This window comes from Camelina sativa, chromosome 8, assembly GCF_000633955.1.
Source record: "Camelina sativa cultivar DH55 chromosome 8, Cs, whole genome shotgun sequence".
NCBI lineage: Eukaryota > Viridiplantae > Streptophyta > Magnoliopsida > Brassicales > Brassicaceae > Camelina > Camelina sativa.
In genome coordinates this window covers 7,857,302-7,879,103 of record NC_025692.1, presented here as the reverse complement: position 1 = coordinate 7,879,103, position 21,802 = coordinate 7,857,302, and the positions used below count along the sequence as shown (strand labels likewise).

The 21,802-nt window shown below is 28.6% G+C and overlaps 2 protein-coding genes across 2 annotated transcripts; one reads left to right on the top strand and one right to left on the bottom strand.

The window, feature by feature from the left end:
• On the top strand, positions 8,423–10,757 carry LOC104706662 (bidirectional sugar transporter SWEET12-like). The gene is made up of 6 exons (XM_010422871.2): positions 8,423–8,587; positions 8,746–8,782; positions 8,964–9,174; positions 9,264–9,425; positions 9,529–9,648; positions 10,205–10,757. Exons 1-6 carry the CDS (start codon positions 8,536–8,538, stop codon positions 10,490–10,492), a joined length of 870 nt encoding a protein of 289 aa, XP_010421173.1. The 5' UTR covers positions 8,423–8,535; the 3' UTR covers positions 10,493–10,757.
• LOC104709315 (transcription factor DIVARICATA-like) lies at positions 16,353–19,057 on the bottom strand. The gene is made up of 2 exons (XM_010425951.2): positions 18,690–19,057; positions 16,353–17,058 (listed from the first exon to the last, which is right to left on the bottom strand). The coding sequence occupies exons 1-2, from the start codon at positions 19,055–19,057 to the stop codon at positions 16,353–16,355; spliced, it is 1,074 nt and encodes a 357-aa protein (XP_010424253.1).

Here is a 21,802-nt window from a genome sequence, read left to right as displayed (position 1 = left end):
ATCTAGAGGAACGCGGGATGCACACTGCCTTATTTAGATATAAAATTTTGATGACTAACAAAAGTCAGAGTGATGAGAGGTAAAAAGTTACAAACACATGACTATAAGAAAATATATATATTTGGCGATTAAACATTTAGGCTACAGTAAGACATGGACATTGTTTAAAACCAAAGACACGTTGTAGCATAGCTTATGAATATTTTATAATATTGACATTATATATAATACTATAGAGGACAGTTGACATTAATTAGAACTGTAAAATTTGGACACATTAGATTAATCATACTGAAAATTGTTTTCGTAATGGCATTGAATTAAAATTAGTACAAATTATTTGGTTCTAAAATATATATATATATATATATATATTAAATCACCATCATAACAATAACAACACGTATATGATAACTTTTTATACATGTACTAGTTTTTATCACTCGACAACGACACAAATGATAATTTTCTCTTTTAACCTTCCTTTTGAATAGAAGTTATAGTATATAGTATTAACATTTACTATAGATATTTTAAAGATTTGGAAATAGATATTTGCATTATGCAAGACCTAGCTAGGCCCACCATAGCATAGAATGGTGATCAGCATGTTATGTAAAAATTGGCAAATGTAGAAAACAAACGTCAATGACTTTGTTTTTGTCTTTGCATAAATACGTATGTTTATTTTGATGAACAATGCATTTATACACATGTTTCAAATAAAATAGTATTAAGTTAATTTAAAATTTTAAAAAAATATATCAAACAGAACATTTAAGTTATATATATGCATTTTATGTTTACAGTTTATAAATATAAACATAATATTTTAGTATATGAAATACAAATGAACGCAAATGCAATATAATGTATTTACGTTCCAAACAATTAATTAATTTTAATATTGGTTATCAATCTTCCAGATCGCAAGTTGATGTATATAATGTAATGTTTATATCATTTATATATAACAGGAAAATGAAAAGGTAAACGAAGAAAAATACATATATAGAGAAGAAGATGATTGGATATATAAAAAAGAGTGAGAGCAACTTGGTATATTAGAAGAACCACATTTCAGTTCCTCTTTCTGCTTTGTTTTGTTGTTTGCTCACCTCTTATTTAGTTTTTCCTATTCTTTCATCTCTTTATCAAATTTTCGTCTACCATTCGAATTCTACAGCCTTACGTAGCAAGTTGAATACACCACGTGTATATTTAATTAATCATATCATTTTCACTAGTTGATGTGATATATATTTGTAACGTTAACGTACCTTTCATTTTCGTTTGGGTGTATCCAAATATTACATATTTCGGCGTCTTTTCTATAACCAGTGATAAATGGAATCGGAATGATTCATTGAGTCATAATTTTTTATATCAAATGTTTATTACTACATAAAATTTGTTTGTCAACTTGTAATATTTTTTTGAAATTAAGAACAAGACCGAAGCTCGAGACCAGCCTTTGCGCATCCATCGATCTCAAGGGGGAGTTCGAACTAATTTAGGGAAACAAGGCTCAGGTAGCTAGCTTCCTTTACAAAAATATATATAACAGTACTAAAACCCATGGTGTTTTGTGGTGAACCAGTCAATCAAATAACTCAAGGTCTCAAGCTTTGGTGGTGATTATCTTTACTTCCATGGAACCAGTAATACATATATAGGCTCTACTTGTAAATTCTAAACTTTTTCATTTCAGTGAATATTCACATTTCTCTACGTCCCTCGACGAGCATAGAGAAATAAGATTTTTTTTTTTNATTTTTTTTTTTTTTTTTTGTCGTCAAGAGAAATATATAAAGTTTATTAACGTACTAACTTTATATATATATATATATATATATATATATGCTATGGAGACGTCGAAAACAAATGGTTTATATGTTAATGATATCGAACAAAATTTGACTCTTTGAATCAGGTGATGAGTCATTCATAAAAGATTAAAGACGAATTATTAGGTCCTTTTTTTTTGCTTTGTTTTCTTGATGCACTAAACGGAAACATTACTTAGGCGCATATATGATAAATTAATTATTGTCAATTATTGTTAGGAAAAGCTTGTAGTGGCCAGGAAAATTATACAGTATAATCAATTTATTAACTATAAATTCTAATTAATTAGTGAAAATAATTGTTTTCTGTTGCCACGACAATAGTTTATAATCATACATTTGATATTTGTGTACAGTGTTTAAGGAAATGGAGTTTAACTATTGAATAGAAATACAATTCTGAAGCTTACTAATAATAAACGTAATTAACTTTGGGTTATTTAATGAGTTTGTTTTATTATTGTTATTTTTCTGGTAGATATTTATATGGTCAAAAGTTATTTCCATTATAATTATTTTGTGTTTTCCATTAATATGAATTAGATAGATTTATAATCGGAGATTCCTCCTAATTAAAGAAGGGAGAGAACAATACTGTCTGATTCAGATACTTGTAGATATTGATTTAGGCACAATATGGTGATTAATAGCAAAAAAAAAATGAAGAATACGAACGAGTGGTCGTGACAAAAAACCATTATGTAAACGTTTTCAACGACAACAATTATATACGTAAACAAAATCTCAGAATCAAACTAACAAAAAAGGCCATAAATATAGTATGCAACTATCTACATATTCACAAATTCAACCAGACTATATATAATATTTAAAATCGAATTTAGCATTTATAACTGATCAATGCATGTTATGTTAGTTTTTTCATCCCGTCATTAGTATCAACTCCTGATTCTAACAAGAGTGATTTTATATATAGTTACAATGTTAATTAGATTATAGAAACGGAAAAACAAAAATATCTTTTCCATTTAGATATTTATTGGTATACCATATAGTCCCACCGACCACTTTATTTATAAATATTTTTTACCTTAAAGCAAAGACCACAACAAAATTCTAATTATTCTGAACTTTTCTGAGGTAGTGAGGTATTATAAAATTATCAAAGATCTGCGATACACACGTAACTAGAATAAGCAGAGAATAAACAGAAAAACAAAACACTATACTTAATGTGGTTGTTCTTATTTATAGTTGAAACTTGAAACAATAAATTGAGGTCTTTCGAAGTACAATACGTGAGTGTACGTACGTACCGTTTACCGTTTACTGTTTGGATCTATACTGGTCTATGATAACGATACCATAATATTCATGATTTTTCGACTAAGAACCTATTTATAACTTATAGATGTAATGTAACCCCAAAAAAAAACTTTATATATGTATTATATACATGTGCTAACTGCTAAGCTTTTCTTTTTCTTTTTAAAGCTTTTTTCTTGTTCTATCTTGTTTGCGTCTTGGCTATCTTTTTCTGGCAGTTACTTGTCCACGGCTCTGGCCGCTAATCACAAGCTCTCTGAGATTTAGACTTACAAAGTTTTGTCTCTTCTCTCCTTTTATAAAAAATCAGCTCTAGCTCCCAAACCATCGTTGCATAAGAAAAGAAAAACTCTAATTAACAACACCAAGATCCAATGATTTATTGTTTTTTTTTTGGGCTTGTATATCTCCAATTAAAGCCACAATCCAGCATGTTAAGATAGATATAAATAGAGGATAAAGACATATAACGCTTAATCCCGAAACAAGATCAAATGAAGCTTACTTTGTTTCAGAGACTATTGGTGATTTCGGTTCTACGTGTTTGTGACGACATGTTTGCGAGTGCAACCTAGTTTAATCCGAATTCCATGAATAGCTTTTTGGAGCAGCAAAACATATATACAGTTCCGAGTTTGAGTTTCCATTGCTCACATCCTTTACAGCAACATGCTAACGATAAATTTAACACAAAGGATCATAGCTAGTTTAACAAAACATATAAGGAATTGTATCATTAATATTTTAACCACATATTAAAATAAGTTAGTTAATTATTTTAGACATATCATCCGTCTGAGTATCAAAAAAAAAAAAAAACAGTTAGTCCATTGTTCAAACAAATATGGAGTTTTCTAGACGATGAACAATATTCTCGTTATTATATATGTACTTGAAATTATATATCTGAATCGATCGATGTCCTTTTCATTTATAACTTTTACTATAAAAAAGAAATCACCCAAAAGAATGAACTCTTTGAAAAATGAAAACCATGTGAAACAGCATTATAAAGTTACTAATTAACCTAAATGGGTACGTTCAATAACCATAAAAGGTCCGAGATAGACTAAAGTTTTCAAATGCAGTTCATGCTATTGTTATTTTGTCCTATTAGTTATGAATTATTGGAGTTTGGTTATCCCCATATGAAGCCACCATTATTTTTGTTTAAACAAAATGAAGCTCTTTATTTATTTACACCTACTACATTAATTATTATGTATATTATACATAAAAAATGATCTACTCTTGACAACTGAGTAGTTTTTACTACTTTTGTATAATACGTAACGCTTGAAACTACGAAAGACGGTTCAACCTACTGTCAAAATCGCCCTTGAAAGTGTAATAGCCCCAAATACAATACATTTACCCATTGATAGTAGTAAATTTTCAGGAAGAACAAAATTATGGAAGAGTTTGAAAACCACTGATCTTCTTCAATTTTATAGCACGCTTGTCAACTGAACAAATATAGATATTTGTGTCCCCTAATAACAACAACCATATTTGAGGTCCTAACCGTCACTTACTATAGTTACTAGTGTGCACGACCAATTTTGTCTATTTCATGTTGGAGCCTATGTTAAAAAAAACTTGCATCTCTAATCTAGCCAAAATATTATAACTTCATTTCGATATACAAGAAAGATATAATTTCTTGATCAAATGTTAAATATAACTGTGGTTTAGTTTCTTTTGATAGTTCTTAAGAACTGAAATTTGCACTATATATCAATCTTATCCGAGTCTTATGAAGAAAACAGAAAAAAAAAAAAAACTAAAGATCTTATCCAAGTCTCAAATTTTGGTTAAGCTGTCTATTTCTCATTTGCTCGGTTTATTTTCCTCTTTAAAATGTAAGACAAAACGTGAATATTTTTTTGTGACAAAAAAAAAAAAAAACGTGAATATTTTTAGTTATCTACATTGTTGTTTGATAGATGATATATATAAATGTGAACACAAGTAAAACTTGAACTTGAAACCGGTAATTATTAAACTTGGGGGTATAGACAAATGTTAATGATTAAGAAACGGCAAATATAAAGTAAGCAAAAAACAAATATTTTCTTAAAATTGAGAAACGTAAATTAGGATGAAAAGGGGCAAAAAGTGAAAACGGCAATTTATATTTACGTACAATGTCACGTGAACTAATTGTCTAAATTTCTTGGAAACGTAATTTACGCAAGGACTTCATCATTTAATCCAATTCTTATGATAAATGAGGATATAAAATATAAACCATAGAAATTAATAAATGATAAATGTACTCACGTCAATAGGTATATGTGAAATAGGTAGAATCTAGACATAGAGCCCTTAAAGAAAGAGTTGGCCTAAATCGAAATCGACATGCATTATTTATGAAAAAGTTATTTTGGTGTTAGATTGGTTCTGTGAATACTTTTCTAATAGCATTTTATTTTTATAGTACACCAACAAAGACAATAATGCTTTTACAAATTGTAATGTCACCTTTAAAAATAAAAAATTGAAAATAATTATGACTCACACAAAACATGTATCTTTATTTTCTTTCCCACACACATCCCTATATTTCTTAACACCTCTAGAGTAACTATCAAAGATCTGCAATACACACGTAACTAGAGTAAGCAGAGCATAAACAGAAAAACAAAACACTATACTTAATATGGTTGTTCTTATTTATAGTTGAAACTTGAAACAATAAATTGTGGTCTTCGAAGTACACTACGTGAGTGTACGTACGTACCGTTTACCGTTTACTGTTTGGATCTATACTGGTCTATGATAACGATATCACAATATTCATGATTTTTCGACTAAGAACCTATTTATAACTTATAGATGTAATGTAACCCAAAAAAAAAAAAAAAAAACTTTATATATGTGCTAACTGCTAAGCTTTTCTTTTCCTTTTTAAAGCTTTTTTCTTGTTCTCTCTCGTTGGCGTCTTGGCTATCTTTTTCTGGCAGTTACTTGTCCACGGCTCTGGCCGCTAATCACAAGCTCTCTGAGATTTAGACTTACAAAGTTTGGTCTCTTCTCTCCTTTTTAAAAAAAATCAGCTCTAGTTCCCAAACCATCGTTGCATAAAAAAAGAAAAACTCTAATTAACAACAACAAGATCCAATGATTTATTGTTTTTTTTGGGCTTGTATATCTCCAATTAAAGCCATAATCCAGCATGTTAAGATAGATATAAATAGAGGATAAAGACATATAACGCTTAATCCCGAAACAAGATCAAACGAAGCTTACTTTGTTTCAGAGACTATTGGTGATTTCAGTTCTAAGTGTTCGTGACGACATGTTTGCGAGTTTAATTCTAGCTTTTTGGAGCAGCAAAACATATATACGGTTCCGAGTTTGAGTTTCCATTGCTCACATCCTTTACAGCAACATGCTATGATGCTAACGATAAATTTACCACATAGCTAGTTTAACAAAACATATAAGGAATTATATCATTAATATTTTAACCACATATTAAAACAAGTTAGTTAATTATTTTAGACATTAAAACAAGTTAGTTAATATTTTAGATCATAGCTATTATCTGAGTATCAAAAAACAAAAAAATAGTTAGTCCATTGTTCAAACAAATATGGAGTTTTCTAAACGATGAACAATATTCTCGTTATTATGTACTTGAAATTATATATCTGAATCGATCGATGTCCTTTTCATTTATAACTTTTACTATAAAAAAGAAACTACCCAAAAGAATGAACTCTTTGAAAAATGAAAATCATGTGAAACAGCATTGTAAAGTTACTAATTAACCTAAATGGGTACGTTCAATAACCATAAAAGGTCCGAGATAGACTAAAGTTTTGCAAATGCAGTTCATGCTATTGTTATTTTGTCCTATTAGTTATGAATTATTGGAGTTTGGTTATCCCCAAATCAATCCACCATTATTTTTGTTTAAACAAAACGAAGCTCTTTATTTATTTATTTACACCTACTACATTATTATGTATATTATACATAAAAAATGATCTACTCTTGACAACTGAGTAATTTTTACTACTTATGTTTAATACGTAACGCTTGAAACTACGAAAGACGCTTCAACCTACTATCAAAATCGTCCTTGAAAGTGTAATAGCCCCAAATACAATACATTTACAGGGAGTAATACCCATTGATAGTAGTAAATTTTCAGGGAGAACAAAATTATGGAAGAGTTTGAAAACCACTGATCTTCTTCGATTTTATAGCACGCTAAACCTACTATCAAAAATTAGATAACTAAACATATTCACGTTTTGTCTATTTCATGTTGGAGCCTATATTAAAAAAACTTGCATCTACAATCTAGCCAAAATAATATAACTTCATTTCGACAGACAAGAATGATTTAGTTTCTTGATCAAATGTTAAATATAACTGTGGTTTAGTTTCTTTTGATAGTTCTTAAGAACTGAAATTTGTACTATATATCAATCTTATTCCGAGTCTTATGAAGAAAACAGAAAAAAAAAAAAACTAAAGATCTTATCCAAGTCTCAAATTTTGGTTAAGCCGTCTATTTCTCATTTGCTCGGTTTATTTTCCTCTTTAAAATGTAAGACAAAAGTCACAAAACGTGAATATGTTTAGTTATCTAATTTTTGTTTGATAGATGATATAAATGTGAACTCAAGTAAAACTTGAACTTGAAGTAGAAACTCTATAAATTATTAAACTTGGGGGGTATAGACAAATGTTAATGATTAAGAAACGGCAAATATAAAGTAAGAAAAAAAATTTCTTAAAATTGAGAAACGTAAATTAGGATGAAAAGTGGCAAAAAGTGAAAACGGCAATTTATATTTACGTACAATGTCACGTGAACTAATTGTCTAAATTTCTTGGAAACGTAATTTACGCAAGGACTTCATCATTTAATCCAATTTTTATGATAAATGAGGATATAAAATGTAAACCATAGAAATTAATAAATGATAAATGTACTCACGTCAATAGGTATATGTGAAATAGGTAGAATCTAGACATAAGAGCCCTTAAAGAAAGAGTTGGCCTAAATCGAAATCGACATGCATTATTTATGAAAAAGTTATTTTGGTGTTGGATTGGTTCTATGAATACTTTTCTAATAGCATTTTATTTTTATAGTACACCAACAAAGACAATAATACTTTTACAAATTGTATTGTCACTTTAAAAGAAAAAAAAATGAAAATAATTATGACTCACACAAAACATGTATCTTTATTTTCTTTCCCACACACATCCCTATCTTTCTTAAGACCTCTCCCCCTCTATATATACTTGAAGTCCTCAGAATGCTAAGGTCGTGCCATTAGCTTTTGATTTAAGAGAAACACTTACAAATACCTAAGATCTTTCTTATTTCGAAGAAACTTAATTTCTTCTCCCTTTCAAAGATCTAGCTACATTCATGGCTCTCTTCGACACTCATAACACATGGGCCTTTGTTTTCGGCTTGCTCGGTACGAGTTCTCATCAAATTCATCTCTCTCTAAAGTTATACTCAAATTTGATATATTATATATATCACCATAACCTATATCAAGATTGTGATATCAAAACCGGTATATACATATATATTATTAACACTACCTTCATTTTTTTATTGTGTAATTTTCAGGAAACGTCATTTCCTTTGCGGTTTTCCTCTCTCCCGTGTAAGTATTTTTACATCGTTAATTACCTCACCTCTGTTCTTGTTTCTTCATAAATGTGTCCAACACATATGTTTATGTTACCATATCTAACTCGCTAGTACTAAAATGAACATATGATACAAACCTATTGCGAAATTTTAATATAACGAAGAGTTAGATATTGATTTGGATATGGATGCAGGCCAACGTTCTACAGGATTTGTAAGAAGAAAACCACAGAAGGATTTCAATCTCTTCCTTACGTGGTGGCGCTCTTCAGCGCAACGCTTTGGCTCTACTATGCTACTCAGAAGAAAGATGTCTTCCTTCTCGTCACCATCAACTGTTTTGGTTGCTTCATCGAAACCATCTACATCTCCATCTTCGTTGCCTTCGCAACCAAAAAAGCCAGAGTATGTGTTCATTAACAATATATATGCATATTATATGGTATAATTGATGATATACGTGTTCCGATATCTAATGATTATTTTTGGTGCAGATGCTCACAGTGAAGCTTTTGTTGCTAATGAACGTTGGAGGATTCTGTGCGATTCTTCTTCTCTGCCAATTCTTGACGAAAGGAGCCACACGTGCGAAGATCATTGGAGGAATCTGTGTCGGATTCTCTGTATGCGTTTTCGCTGCGCCGCTTAGCATTATCGTAAGTAGTAGTAGTAGTAGTCTCTAGCTAGCTATTGTTACATATAATTAACTAAACATGGAAAATATGATTTTGACTAATTAAAATTTATATGAAATAACAGAGAACGGTGATAAAGACGAAAAGTGTGGAGTACATGCCGTTTAGCTTATCCTTGACTCTTACCATCAGTGCGGTCATATGGCTCCTTTATGGTCTTGCTCTTAAAGATATCTACGTTGCGGTAAGTCATACTAATAATCATTATGATCACGATCATCATTATTTGCATGAAGTGGGTTGCTTTTGTTTCTATCTACCTGAGCCTGTGAAAGCTAATCATAAAATAAAGATGGGATATGGTTTCACAAAAAAGCAAAACCCTTTTGTTTGGTATTATTGTCGTTTTACATTTAATAATCCCACTAAACACTAAAGATACTCCCTTCTTTTATATTTTTTAAAAGACAAAACCTTAAAAAGATTACATATATCTTTTACAAAAGAGTTCTATCTACATCTATATCACATAAACTTCTATATTACACGTAATACAATTTTTATATATTGTTTCTAACAATAATTAATTAGGAAAAAAACTTTTGTTTGAAACGATTTTTAATCGGGATGATGGTTCAATAGAAGTAAAAAACCTCAAAATTTAAATATAAATTAATAACAAAAATATATAAAGTGTAAAGTTCATATAAAAAAAATAAAAGTAGGTATATTGCTTTGAGCACTGATAAATTTTATCTTTAATTTTCCCCTTTATATAAAATTTTCTGTCAACTTCGCAGTTCCCTAACGTGATTGGGTTTGTGCTCGGTGCACTACAAATGATACTTTACGTGGTTTACAAATACTGCAAAACGCCGTCAGAATTGGTTGAGAAAGAACTTGAAACCGCGAAGTTGCATGATGAAGTGAGCATCGATATGCTGAAGCTAGGCACACTAATTGCTTCACCTGAACCAGCGGCAATCACAGTTGTCCGACCGGTAAACATGTGTAACTGTAACGATCGAAAGGCTGAGATTGAAAATGGTCAGGGGCTAGTTAGAAACACTGCAGCAGCAGCTACATGAAGTGAAGTTACAATATTTTAAGAAACCTATTTGTTGACTATTTGACTTTGTACCCTTCTTGATATACCCACCAGTCACCGTCGTTCACGTGTACTTGTTTCAGCTGTCGTAGTTTTCTGAGTTTATAAAAAAAGTGTGCGAAGTTGAGGATTAAATTACTTGGGAATTAACATTTTTCCTGAGTTAATTTTTCTCTTCTTCTTTTAATTATGGGATAATGTAATTATATTATCTGTTCGATATAAATATTTCTTATTTTCCAAGTGAAAATATTTATGAGTTTTTTTTAATTTATGTTTAATTAATAAATGGATTAGAAATAGATATATATATATATATATATATATATATATATATATATATATTACACTAGATAAGGTTCCGCACGATGTGCAGGTTTTAAAATTATTAAAAAAAATAAATCTTAAACCCTAAACAATTTTTTAAAAATATATAAAAAATATTTCCTGAAGTAAATATATTAATAATTTTAGTTAGAGAAAAAGTCATATTTGTATATATCTTCATACACTTATTTATATTTTTATATTTTAAATATATTACAATAATCTAAATCTAAATTATACTCCACCAAAACTTTTACCAAATACTCATCATTACAAATATTATTATTGTAAATTTTCAAGAACATTTCACAACTTATTACAAAATATTTTATATGCAAAGAATTCATCAAAACAACATTATAATTAATAACCACATACAATTTTATTGTATGTCTTACCATTAAAATATGCTCTTACACTCAAAATTATTTTATTATTAAAGTATGCTCTTTATCATCACCTAAAATGTTTTTTAAACAAATTAAACAAATTTTATGTTACTTTACTTCATTTTGGCATAATTATTGTTCTTATAATTACTAAAATTGTTTTGTAACATAATTTTTTATAACCATGATTTTTTTTACTCTGAAGATATTTTGGATGAACAACTGGCGAAAATTATTAACTCGAGTACAATGATTTTATGACCAACCCAATAAAAGTTTTTATTGAGAAATTGAAAGAAAGGTAATATAACATAATAAAAATAAAAATTTGAAAATTATAATCATAATGGTATATATAAGTCTTAAATAATTCAGACATACAAAATAAAAACTTCATAAACAATCCAAAACAAGACATATGTCAGATCAGATTGGTGCTATGGAGTTGGCGAAGATCACATTTTATTGTTGGGTGCTAGATGTCTTCGTCGAAGCCCTTCACCGCTTCATGCAGAATTGGAGGCTCTACTTTGGGCAATGGAGTGTCCCCTCGATAATGGAGTTGTTTGTCAGCACTTTGAGATGGACAGCGCCAAATTAGTTACGATGATTCAATCTCCTGAAAATTTTCCGGCTTTCTCTAATATCTTTGACGATTTCCACCTGCTTCGGGCCGCCTTTCCTCTCTTCTCCCTGTCCAAGATTCCTCATTCATCGAATTTGAGAGCGGATTGTCTTGCTCGGTCGTCTAGATCTTTAAGTTCATCTATTTCATTTGNTTTCCCTCCGAGTTGGGTCACCAATTCTGGAGTACTTTTCTAATTAATGTTTGGTTGACAAAAAAAAAGCATGACATATGTCATAATTACGTTAAAGGATCCATGACCTGCTTACTCCTCAGAAGTATCGCATTGTACCAAAATTATTTAGAACTATGACCTCGTCTCAAATATTCTCGAATCGTAAGTTCTCAACTTATTTCTACCCGATTCAAAAGTTCTCATATATTTCTCTATATACCTTAAACGGTTTACGAACCAAATCCGATAAAAATCTACATAAATCCGGTTTGAAATCAATTTTAAATCGGTTTACCATTCTAACTTCCTAAATTTCAAAATCGCTTCTCAATTACTATATCAAGTAGATTTTGTTTCAGTACCGGAATCATTGACATTATCCATAAGAGAACATCTTGATTTTGACCAGAAACATCAACCATCGACTAATCTTCGAAACTTATAACGCTACTAACTGTAGAATCACTTTTAAGAACCTCCATCAGTGTCTCCATCCTCGATTAATTTAGCAAGCTTTATATACTTTGATTCCATATCATTGCATATGATAGCTTCCATTGAAGAACCTGCACGAATCAAAGACCCACAATAGATAAGCAAAGGTATATCAGAAAAAAAAAATCAAAGATCAAAGCTTTTGATATAAACATGTAAATTTATGTAGATATAATGTTATTTTCTTAATTAGCTGTCCTATTACGTTTCAAAAATAATAATTCCTTTGACATAACTTATGTTATTCTTTTTAGATTTATTATTCCCTATTTATTGATATACATGTTTAATGATTTTTTTTTGTTTATACATATCAAAATCTAATTAAGAAAACACGTATAAGATAATTAGTATACAATGAAAATATATTAGTTCGTTAATTTTCTTTATTGAATTAGAAATTCTTTTAGATATAATAAACATGTAAATTTTATGTAGATTTAATGATGTTATCTTAATTAGCTGTTTTGAAAACTAATAATTTTGACACATGTCAACATCTTATCAGTATACTTGACAAGTGTCATGATCCTGTTAATGACTAATTTTGAAAACCCAACTTTTTTTTTGTCAACCATTGGGCCACAACTGGTCGGCCCATTAGCCAAATTCTTACATTCGTAGGAAGCGGAACTCGATCTATGGTGTAATGGTGTTTTGTACAAATAGACTTACCTCCAGCCACTGCACTAAGATCACTTCACACCCAACTTTATATAATAAGATTTTATGATTTGTAATTTTTTTTGTATTTCTTGATTTTTTAAAAAGATTTTTCTTTTACCATTGGAAATTTGTGTAAAATTGACACTTGTCACACTCGGGTGAGTTAGTAACTTATGAAATTGACATGTGTCAAAGATCTGGTGAGTTAGTAAGATTTTTTTCTTTTAAAATTAAAAATTTGTGTAAAATTTACACTTGTCACGATTTGGTGAGTTAGTAACTTTAAAAATTGACATGTGTCACGATCTGGTGAGTTAGTAACTTTTGAAACCATACTCTAAATCCTAAACAATTTTTAAAAAATATAAAAAGAAATTTTATTTCTTGAAGTAAATATATAAATAATTTTAGTTATAGAAAAAATCATATTTGTATTTACCTTCATACTTTTATTTATATTTTTATATATTATAACAATTATTACAATAACATAAAGCTAAATTATACCCCACCAAAATCATATTTGTATTTACCTTCGTACACTTATTTATTTTTTATATTTTAAATATATTATAACAATTATTACAATAATCTAAAGCTAAATTATACCCCTACCAAAACTTTTGCCAAATACTCATCATTAAAAATATTATTACTGCCAAATTTCTAAAACGTTTCACAACTTATTACAAAATATTTTACAATCAAAGAATTTATCAAAGCAACATATAATGTAGTAACCACATACAATTTTACTGTATGTTTCACCATTAAAAATATGCTCTTAAACCCTAAATTATTGTATTGTTAAGTTATGCTCTTTATCACCACCTATAAAATGTATTTTAAACAAATTAAACAAATTTTATGTTGCTTGGTATAAATATAGTTCTTATAATTACTAAAATTGTATTGTGACATAATTTCTTTAACCATTAATCTTTTTTTACTCCAAAGATATTTTGGATGAACAACTGGTGAAAATTATCTACTCTGTTACATTGATTTTATGACCAACCCAATTAAAGTTGAGTAATTGAAAGAAAGTTAATATCACATAATAAAAATAAAAATTCGGATATTATTATCATGATGGTATATATAAAGCCTTATATAATTCAAATATACAAAATAAAAACTTTATAAACAACCCAAAACATGATATATGTCATAATCACGTTAAGGATCGATGCCTTATTTACTCCTCAGAAGTATTGCATTGTACCAAAACTACTTAGAAGTTAGAACTATGACCTCATCTCAAATATTCTCGAATCGTAAGTTCTCAACTTATTTCTATTCAAATCAAAAGTTCTTATATATTTCTCTATATACCTGGATTTAAACAGTTTACGAATCAAATTTGACAGAAAACCACATAAATCAGGTTTGAAACCAATTTTAAAACGGTTTATCGTTCCAACTTCCCAAATTACAAAATCGCTACCAAATACATCAACCACCGACTAATCTTTGAAACTTATAACGCTACTAACCGTAGAATTACTTGTGGAACCTCTATCAGTGTCTCATCCTGGATTAATTTAGCGGGCTTTATATACTTAGATTCCATTTCATTGCATCTGATAGCTTCCAATGAAGAGCCCGCACGAATAAATGACCCAAAATATATCGGCAAAATTATATCAGAAAAAAAAAACTCAAAGATTAAAGCTTTGATATAAACATGTAAATTTTATGTAGATATAATGTTATTTTCTTAATTAGTTGTTCCTATTATGTTTCAAAAATTATGATTCTTTTGACATAACTTATGTTATTTTTTAAGATTTTTTATCCACTATTTATTGATTAATAATATATACATGCTTAATAAATTGTTTTTTTGTTTATACATGTCAAAATCTAATTGAAAAAATATATATAATATAATAAGCGTAAGATATCTGTTAGATTCGTTTGCAAGATATATTAAAAGTTGTTACCATTTTCTTAGCTGCATAGTTGTAAGCTGGAGTCCCTATATTTTGTTAAATAATATTTGTCAATTATGAAAAATATGTATGTGAAGCTGAATATGAGTTTTATACTTACGCATTGATTTAGTTTGTCGACCCATGCCTGAAGTGTACCTAGTTTCAGTCGCATATGAGGTTCATCGGTAAACGTCTTCTCCATCATAACAATCTGATCATTATTCATAATGGTTCTATTCCTTTTCTTGGCTGACTTTTCGTTATTTTCACAGTTTTGGTTTCCATCTGTAGTACTCATGTTTGAAAATTCTAGTTGAGTTTGATACATCAGAATGACGTATTCCTCTCTCTATATATAACAAAGATCTAAGAGAATACATATCTTTATATTTAAATTCTATTTCTTTTAAGATTAGGCCAAAGAATTCAATATAACGTAGGATTGTTTTGTATAAGTTTAATTATTGTAATTTTTTAAGATAAATTATTTTTTGTTTTAAGATTAGGCCAAGAAATTCAATATAACGTAGACGATTCCTTTAAAATTACAAAATTATATAATTTAATATAAATTTTAATTATTATTTTAATAATCTACAACATAATAAGATTTTGACACATGTCGCGATCTTATGAATTAGTAACTTTTGAAACCATACTTTATGTAATAAGATATAGAGGAGTGTATTTAAAATTATTTTATTTTTAGGATTAACAAAAAAAATTCAATATAATGAGATTACAATGATCTTATTCTTCGTTTTACCAAGCTTGAAAACTGTGATTTCTGATCGTTAAAATTGACACATGTCACGATCTGATGAGTTATTAACTTTGATATGTAATCTTTAAAATTGATACGTGTCACGATCCGGTAAGTTTTAAACTTTGATATCTAATCGTTAAAACTAACACGTGTCACGATCTGGTTTGATATTTAATCGTTAAAATTGACACGTGTCACGATCTGGTGAATTTTGAACTTTAATCTCTGATCGTTAAAAGTGACACGTGTCACGATCTGGTGAGTTACTAACTTTGAAAACTAAGGTTTATATAATAAGATTCCTAATAATATGATCCAAGAAATTACATCAGATAATACATACCAAACAGCAAGATGGATGGGGAAAGAAGGAAAAACAAACAAGATGGATTAAGTACCCCTCAGCTCTTACCCCTTAATAAAAATAACAAGCATAAATCAGGCAAGGCTAAATAAAAACCTATCTTTGGGATTTAGTTGCATAAGTCTTGTCACCATATGGGATTGATGAACCCATGTTGATCGGTGCACTATGACCCGGATAGGAAGGTAGAGGATAATGCTGAACACCAGGAGTCATGTGAGGTTGAGCGAAATGGTTCATGTTTGTTCCAAAATGTGAGGGCATTTGTCCAACCATTGGTTGGTTCATGCTGGACAACGTCGTTCCATACACAGGAATACTGGCTGGTGGTGGTGGTGGCAAAGCCGCTTGTGCGTTCCATATGGTGCACGGTGGTGGGGGTGGTGGTGGCAAAGCGGCTTGTGCGTTCCATATGGTGGGTGCACCATATGTTGGAAGGTTTACCGATGGCTGTGAGAGGGCTTGAGTATTCCATATGTTGGGTCTTCTATGCACCGGAAGGTCTAGTGATGGTTTAGAAGTGGTTTGAATGGCTTGGTTGTTGGAGGTAGAAGCAAGATTGACGTTTCCGTTTTGCCATGTGCCGATTGCCCCTTGTTCTGGTGAGATGTTTCTGTTTTCTTCATCAACGGTGATGTCATGAATGCTTGGCCTGTTTCTGTGTTTGTTCTTTGAGTTCAGACGTTGAAAGTATTTTTGAGCATGACTTGCAACCTGAGTTGGTGTTCTTGTCCTCACAGAGTTACGAGAAATGCTACGCCAATCACCTTTCCCATACTTCGCCAAACCAAGAAGAAATTGTCTATTTCCATTATTAAAAAAAAAATGTGAGAATCAACGAAATTCAACAATGTAAGTTTGGTTCATATCAAACTTAAAAGGTACAAATCAAAGATAATGGAATGATAATACATCTTATTATATAAACCTTAGTTTTCAAAGTTAGTAAGTCATATAATCGCGACAAGTGTCAAGTATATCGATAATATTTTGATATGTGTGAAAAAAAAATTATTTAATAATTATAAGAAAATTAAAAAATCCAAAAAGTAAAAGGATTACAACGAATATTTTTGAAAGTATATAAAACCAAAAATAATATATTATATAACTAATTCTAACAGGAAAGTTATCTATTAAATTACTAATTTCAATCGGAAAATATGTGCAATTAATAAGAAAAATATGTGCAATTAATAAGAAAAATATTTACAATTTAATAAGAAAAATATTTGCAATTTAATTGAAATTATTATTTGTTATAATAATATAGTAAAAAGAAATTTATACAGAAAAATGATTACAGTATAAAAAGGTTTAATGTGTTAAAATTAGTGATTAACATAATATAAGAAAAATAAGAAATTAATGTAACTTTCTTAAGTTTTTTAATCGGTGAATGATTTGATAGCTTATTTAATATTATGTTGTTATATAAATTTTAAGTTAGTAACTAATGTGACCGCGACACGTGTCAATTTTAACAATTAAAGATTTTGTCATATGTTATACAAAAGCTTTGTTTTAACATATTTGTAAATTATAAGAAATTAAAAATTTAAACAATTTAATAAATATAAAAAGATAGTTCATATATGTATATAAAAATAATACTTATTCTAATTTTAAATTACTAATTCTATAAGAAAAAGATTTAAAAAAATTATACAATTAATTACTATAATACAATAATTAAATAAATTATACTGTCAATTATTAATCCTAAAAGAAAATGGATTGTAGATATTCACCTTTACATAAATAAATATTTTTCTCATGATAACGTCTTTGAAGTTTTGATTAATTTATGATAGTGTTAGTATAGTTTTATTTAAAATTAGTTGGACAAATAGTAAAACTATTACGTATGAGATTACAAAATATGAAATAAATATATTTAAGATATTGTTACTTTTTCAAATATAAGATAAAATTAGTTTTCAGTTTTTTTTTCAGAATTATGTTTTATTAATTTTTAGTTTTTTTAAAAATATTAAGTAATATATAAATTTGATATAATGCACATTTTTTGATATGAAAATTATAAATGTTACTTATCGGGATTGAGTGCATAGAATTAAAATCTAATTTTATTATCATATAAAATACAAAAAAATTGTATTGCAAAATGGAGTGTGTGAACTCTAAATCCGGTTAAAAAAACCAAATGAAATAAAATTAATATTTTGAATACAATTTAAAAATTTATATATTTTCTTATATTCACGTTAATACACGAGCCTAATCTAGTATTAAATAAAGTGAAATCTAATGTTAGTGAAAAGAGAAAAAATCAAAGCATTTTGAGTTTTATATTCAGTTACCTAATTATTGGCCAAATAAACGATTATGCCACAATATTGCAACCAGAACCAAATAAACATAAAATCTATATACAAAGTTACATTGAAAAAATAAGTGAATAGAAGGAACCTGTGTTCATTTGATGTCCAAGCAACTCCCTTTTGTCGTTTGTGCTTGTGTTTTTCTTTGCCTTTTTGCTTACTTTTGCGACTGTTGTCACCAATGCTTATTCCTTTACCTCTAGCATAGGGATTTGGTTCGTCTGGAACACCATAATCTGGAAGAGGTACACGTCCAGATTCAATATCCATAACATCACGAATTAAAATATTGTAATGCTCAATAATTAGTTCTGTAGTTTTCCCAGGAACAACTGCAGCAATGTTTTCCCAACAAATCTGTGTTTCATCCTCATAAATTGCAAGGGCTCTCTCGAAAGCAGTATCATCATCCCTGCTCCAAGATGAACCAACACTAAGGTTCCATCCCAAAGTCATTTTCCATGAAAAAACTCAAATATTTTAGACCAAATACTCTCCGGCTAAAGAAAAAAAAAAACACAACAAATGCTCTAGAATGATATGATGACTTGAAATTGTAAAGCTTGGTTTTATAAGCCCACAAACTAGCTTTGAAAGACTTGTAAAGACTATACACTATATCAAGAAAACTACAGATATATGGAAAGAGATCAAAACACATGTTCTACATATACTATTTATAGTTTAAAAACATTATTATATTCATAAAAGAAATTAAAACACATTTTTGTTATTATTTTTCTTTCCTTTTTTCCCTTATTTTATTTTCCCTAACCATGTATGGTGCTTATAATAAATTATATCATATGACAGATGGCAAACAACATCAATTGCTACTTATTATTTGCAAAATAATATATAATGATATAAATATTATTTTTTGGGAAGCATATAGAAATAAATCTATATTTCTACATTTCCATTTTTATAGTATTAAATAAAATTGTGCTTAGACCTTGCAAGGTTCATTTGAGGTGTCAACTGTCAAGCAACAATTATTCTAAGTCTAAAAAAATCTAAGTCATTATGGGGAAACTTAAATTTTACTATATACATTTTACTTTTTTTCTGTCAAAACTTTTACTATATACATTACACTAGAATTTAAAATATTTTCTATCAATAGAAATACTTGAACTCAAATATACTCATTCAAGTTTTTGAATATAAATGTATAAACATTAAACTTACTTTACTAAGTGATATACAACATATATATTGTTGACAATAATGTTTCTTTGACAAATAAATAATTTGATATATATCACGTGGTAAAATGGAAAATAAATGCAAACACAAGTTGTGTTTTTTGCAACATCTACTAGAGACAAGGGAGCAATTATTTTTTCTCTGTCCTTTCTCGCATCAGGTTTAAGAGTTGCTGGTAAAAGGGCTTCTTACGGACAAGTACACAAAAGACTCGAAGCAGGTGATGGTTTTATTACTTGGGGAAGATTTGGATAAGATACAAAAGTTTATATTGGGTTACACTTTTCAGAACACTATCCACTCTACTTTGGAGGGAGAGAAATGATAGGCACCATGGGGAACCACACTCATTAGTCGAGAAGCTGGTGAAGCTGATAGACAAAAATGTCCGTAACAGGTTGAGTACCATGTTGGATAAGGAGGGAACCCAAATTCAGGCTTGGTTTGAAGCAAGATTCTATTAATGTTTTGGCTTTTCAAACAAAAATTTTAAAACAACAGTTTGCACTAAGGATGTAAAACATTTATTTTTTCTTTGAATATAATTTAACATTAAATTCAAGAAAAAGAAGATACATATCACGTGGTAACTAGGATCACCTAAAATTTGTAGGAAGAATAATCGGCATTGATGAATACTTCATGATCTTTTATCTTTAAGAAAGTTTCCTTCTTATTCATATTCCATGAATTCATTCTTTAAAGGTTTTGATGTTGATTATCGATTGTTGACCTAATTATACATATCATTTATGGTTAGTTGTTGATACTAACATTACACTATTTCGTATGAAATCTGAATATATCAAATCTCATGAACATTACTTAATGTAAATGTACAAATATAATATCATATCGTTATAACATCTTTACCGAGCTTGCTTTACCAATCGAAGTAAATGTAGTGTACCATAAAAGATTTCTTGACTAATTCATGAATGTTTCTATCTTATCTCACTTTACATGGCTATATGGCTAAATGGTGTAGCCCGACTTGGAATCGAAAAATCTATTTAACAATGTATGTCATTTATATTTTTCTACAAACTCATTTGTTTCATACAATGAATGAGATGTCAAAGATTTTCTTTTAGTCATATGCATTATTATCTTTTCACGTTTTAGTAATTTATTTTCAAATACTTTTAACTACAATTATTTTGTTATTATCTACTATGCACTCGTTGCCTTTTGACATCCATTTTCTTTTCATCTTCTATTGACTCATATATAACACATATTAGACTTTAAATTGATTTTAAAAACATTATAAATATTTTCTCTTTAATTACTATTTAATACTCAAATTTGGATTAAAAACATTTCTTTCAATTTATGAAATATCAATTTTTTTCCTTTCTGATCATCTTATAAAGTAATATTTAACTTTCAATTTTCTTTTTCCTGTTTAAAATTTTAGAAATACAATTACATAAATTTTATTTTATTCTACCATGAATTAAATTTTTTTTTTCTAAAAATCACTAACATATTTAAAATTTTAAACTATGATCAGTTTAAAAGGAAAGTTGAATTATATTATTACCACTGATAAAAAAAATATATATGTATTTTTCTTATTTTAACAATTCAATTATTTTACATAATTAATTTCTAATTTATTTAAACTTTCTATTAATCATAAGTAACATAAATATGCACTAAATAAATATTTTAAATTTATTTTAAAGTAGACAAAAAAATGTTGTTTAGGTGGATGCTTAGGTGCCAGAATGAGAAGAGAGCAAAACTAACTTTATAGATATAGATTGTACACACATTATTTAGTAAAAGTTTATTTTTGTCTCAAACTTTACTTAAATGTGTCAGACTTAGCTTGTACAATTGTATATCTGGTAGATCACTTTTTTTTTTCTTTTTCTTATCATTTAAATATGGGCCAATTTGTAAGATAACCAAAATAATAAATAGTGTGAAGTATATAGCACATAATTTGAATAAATTAGGAGAATAGGATTAGGGGTAGTTGAA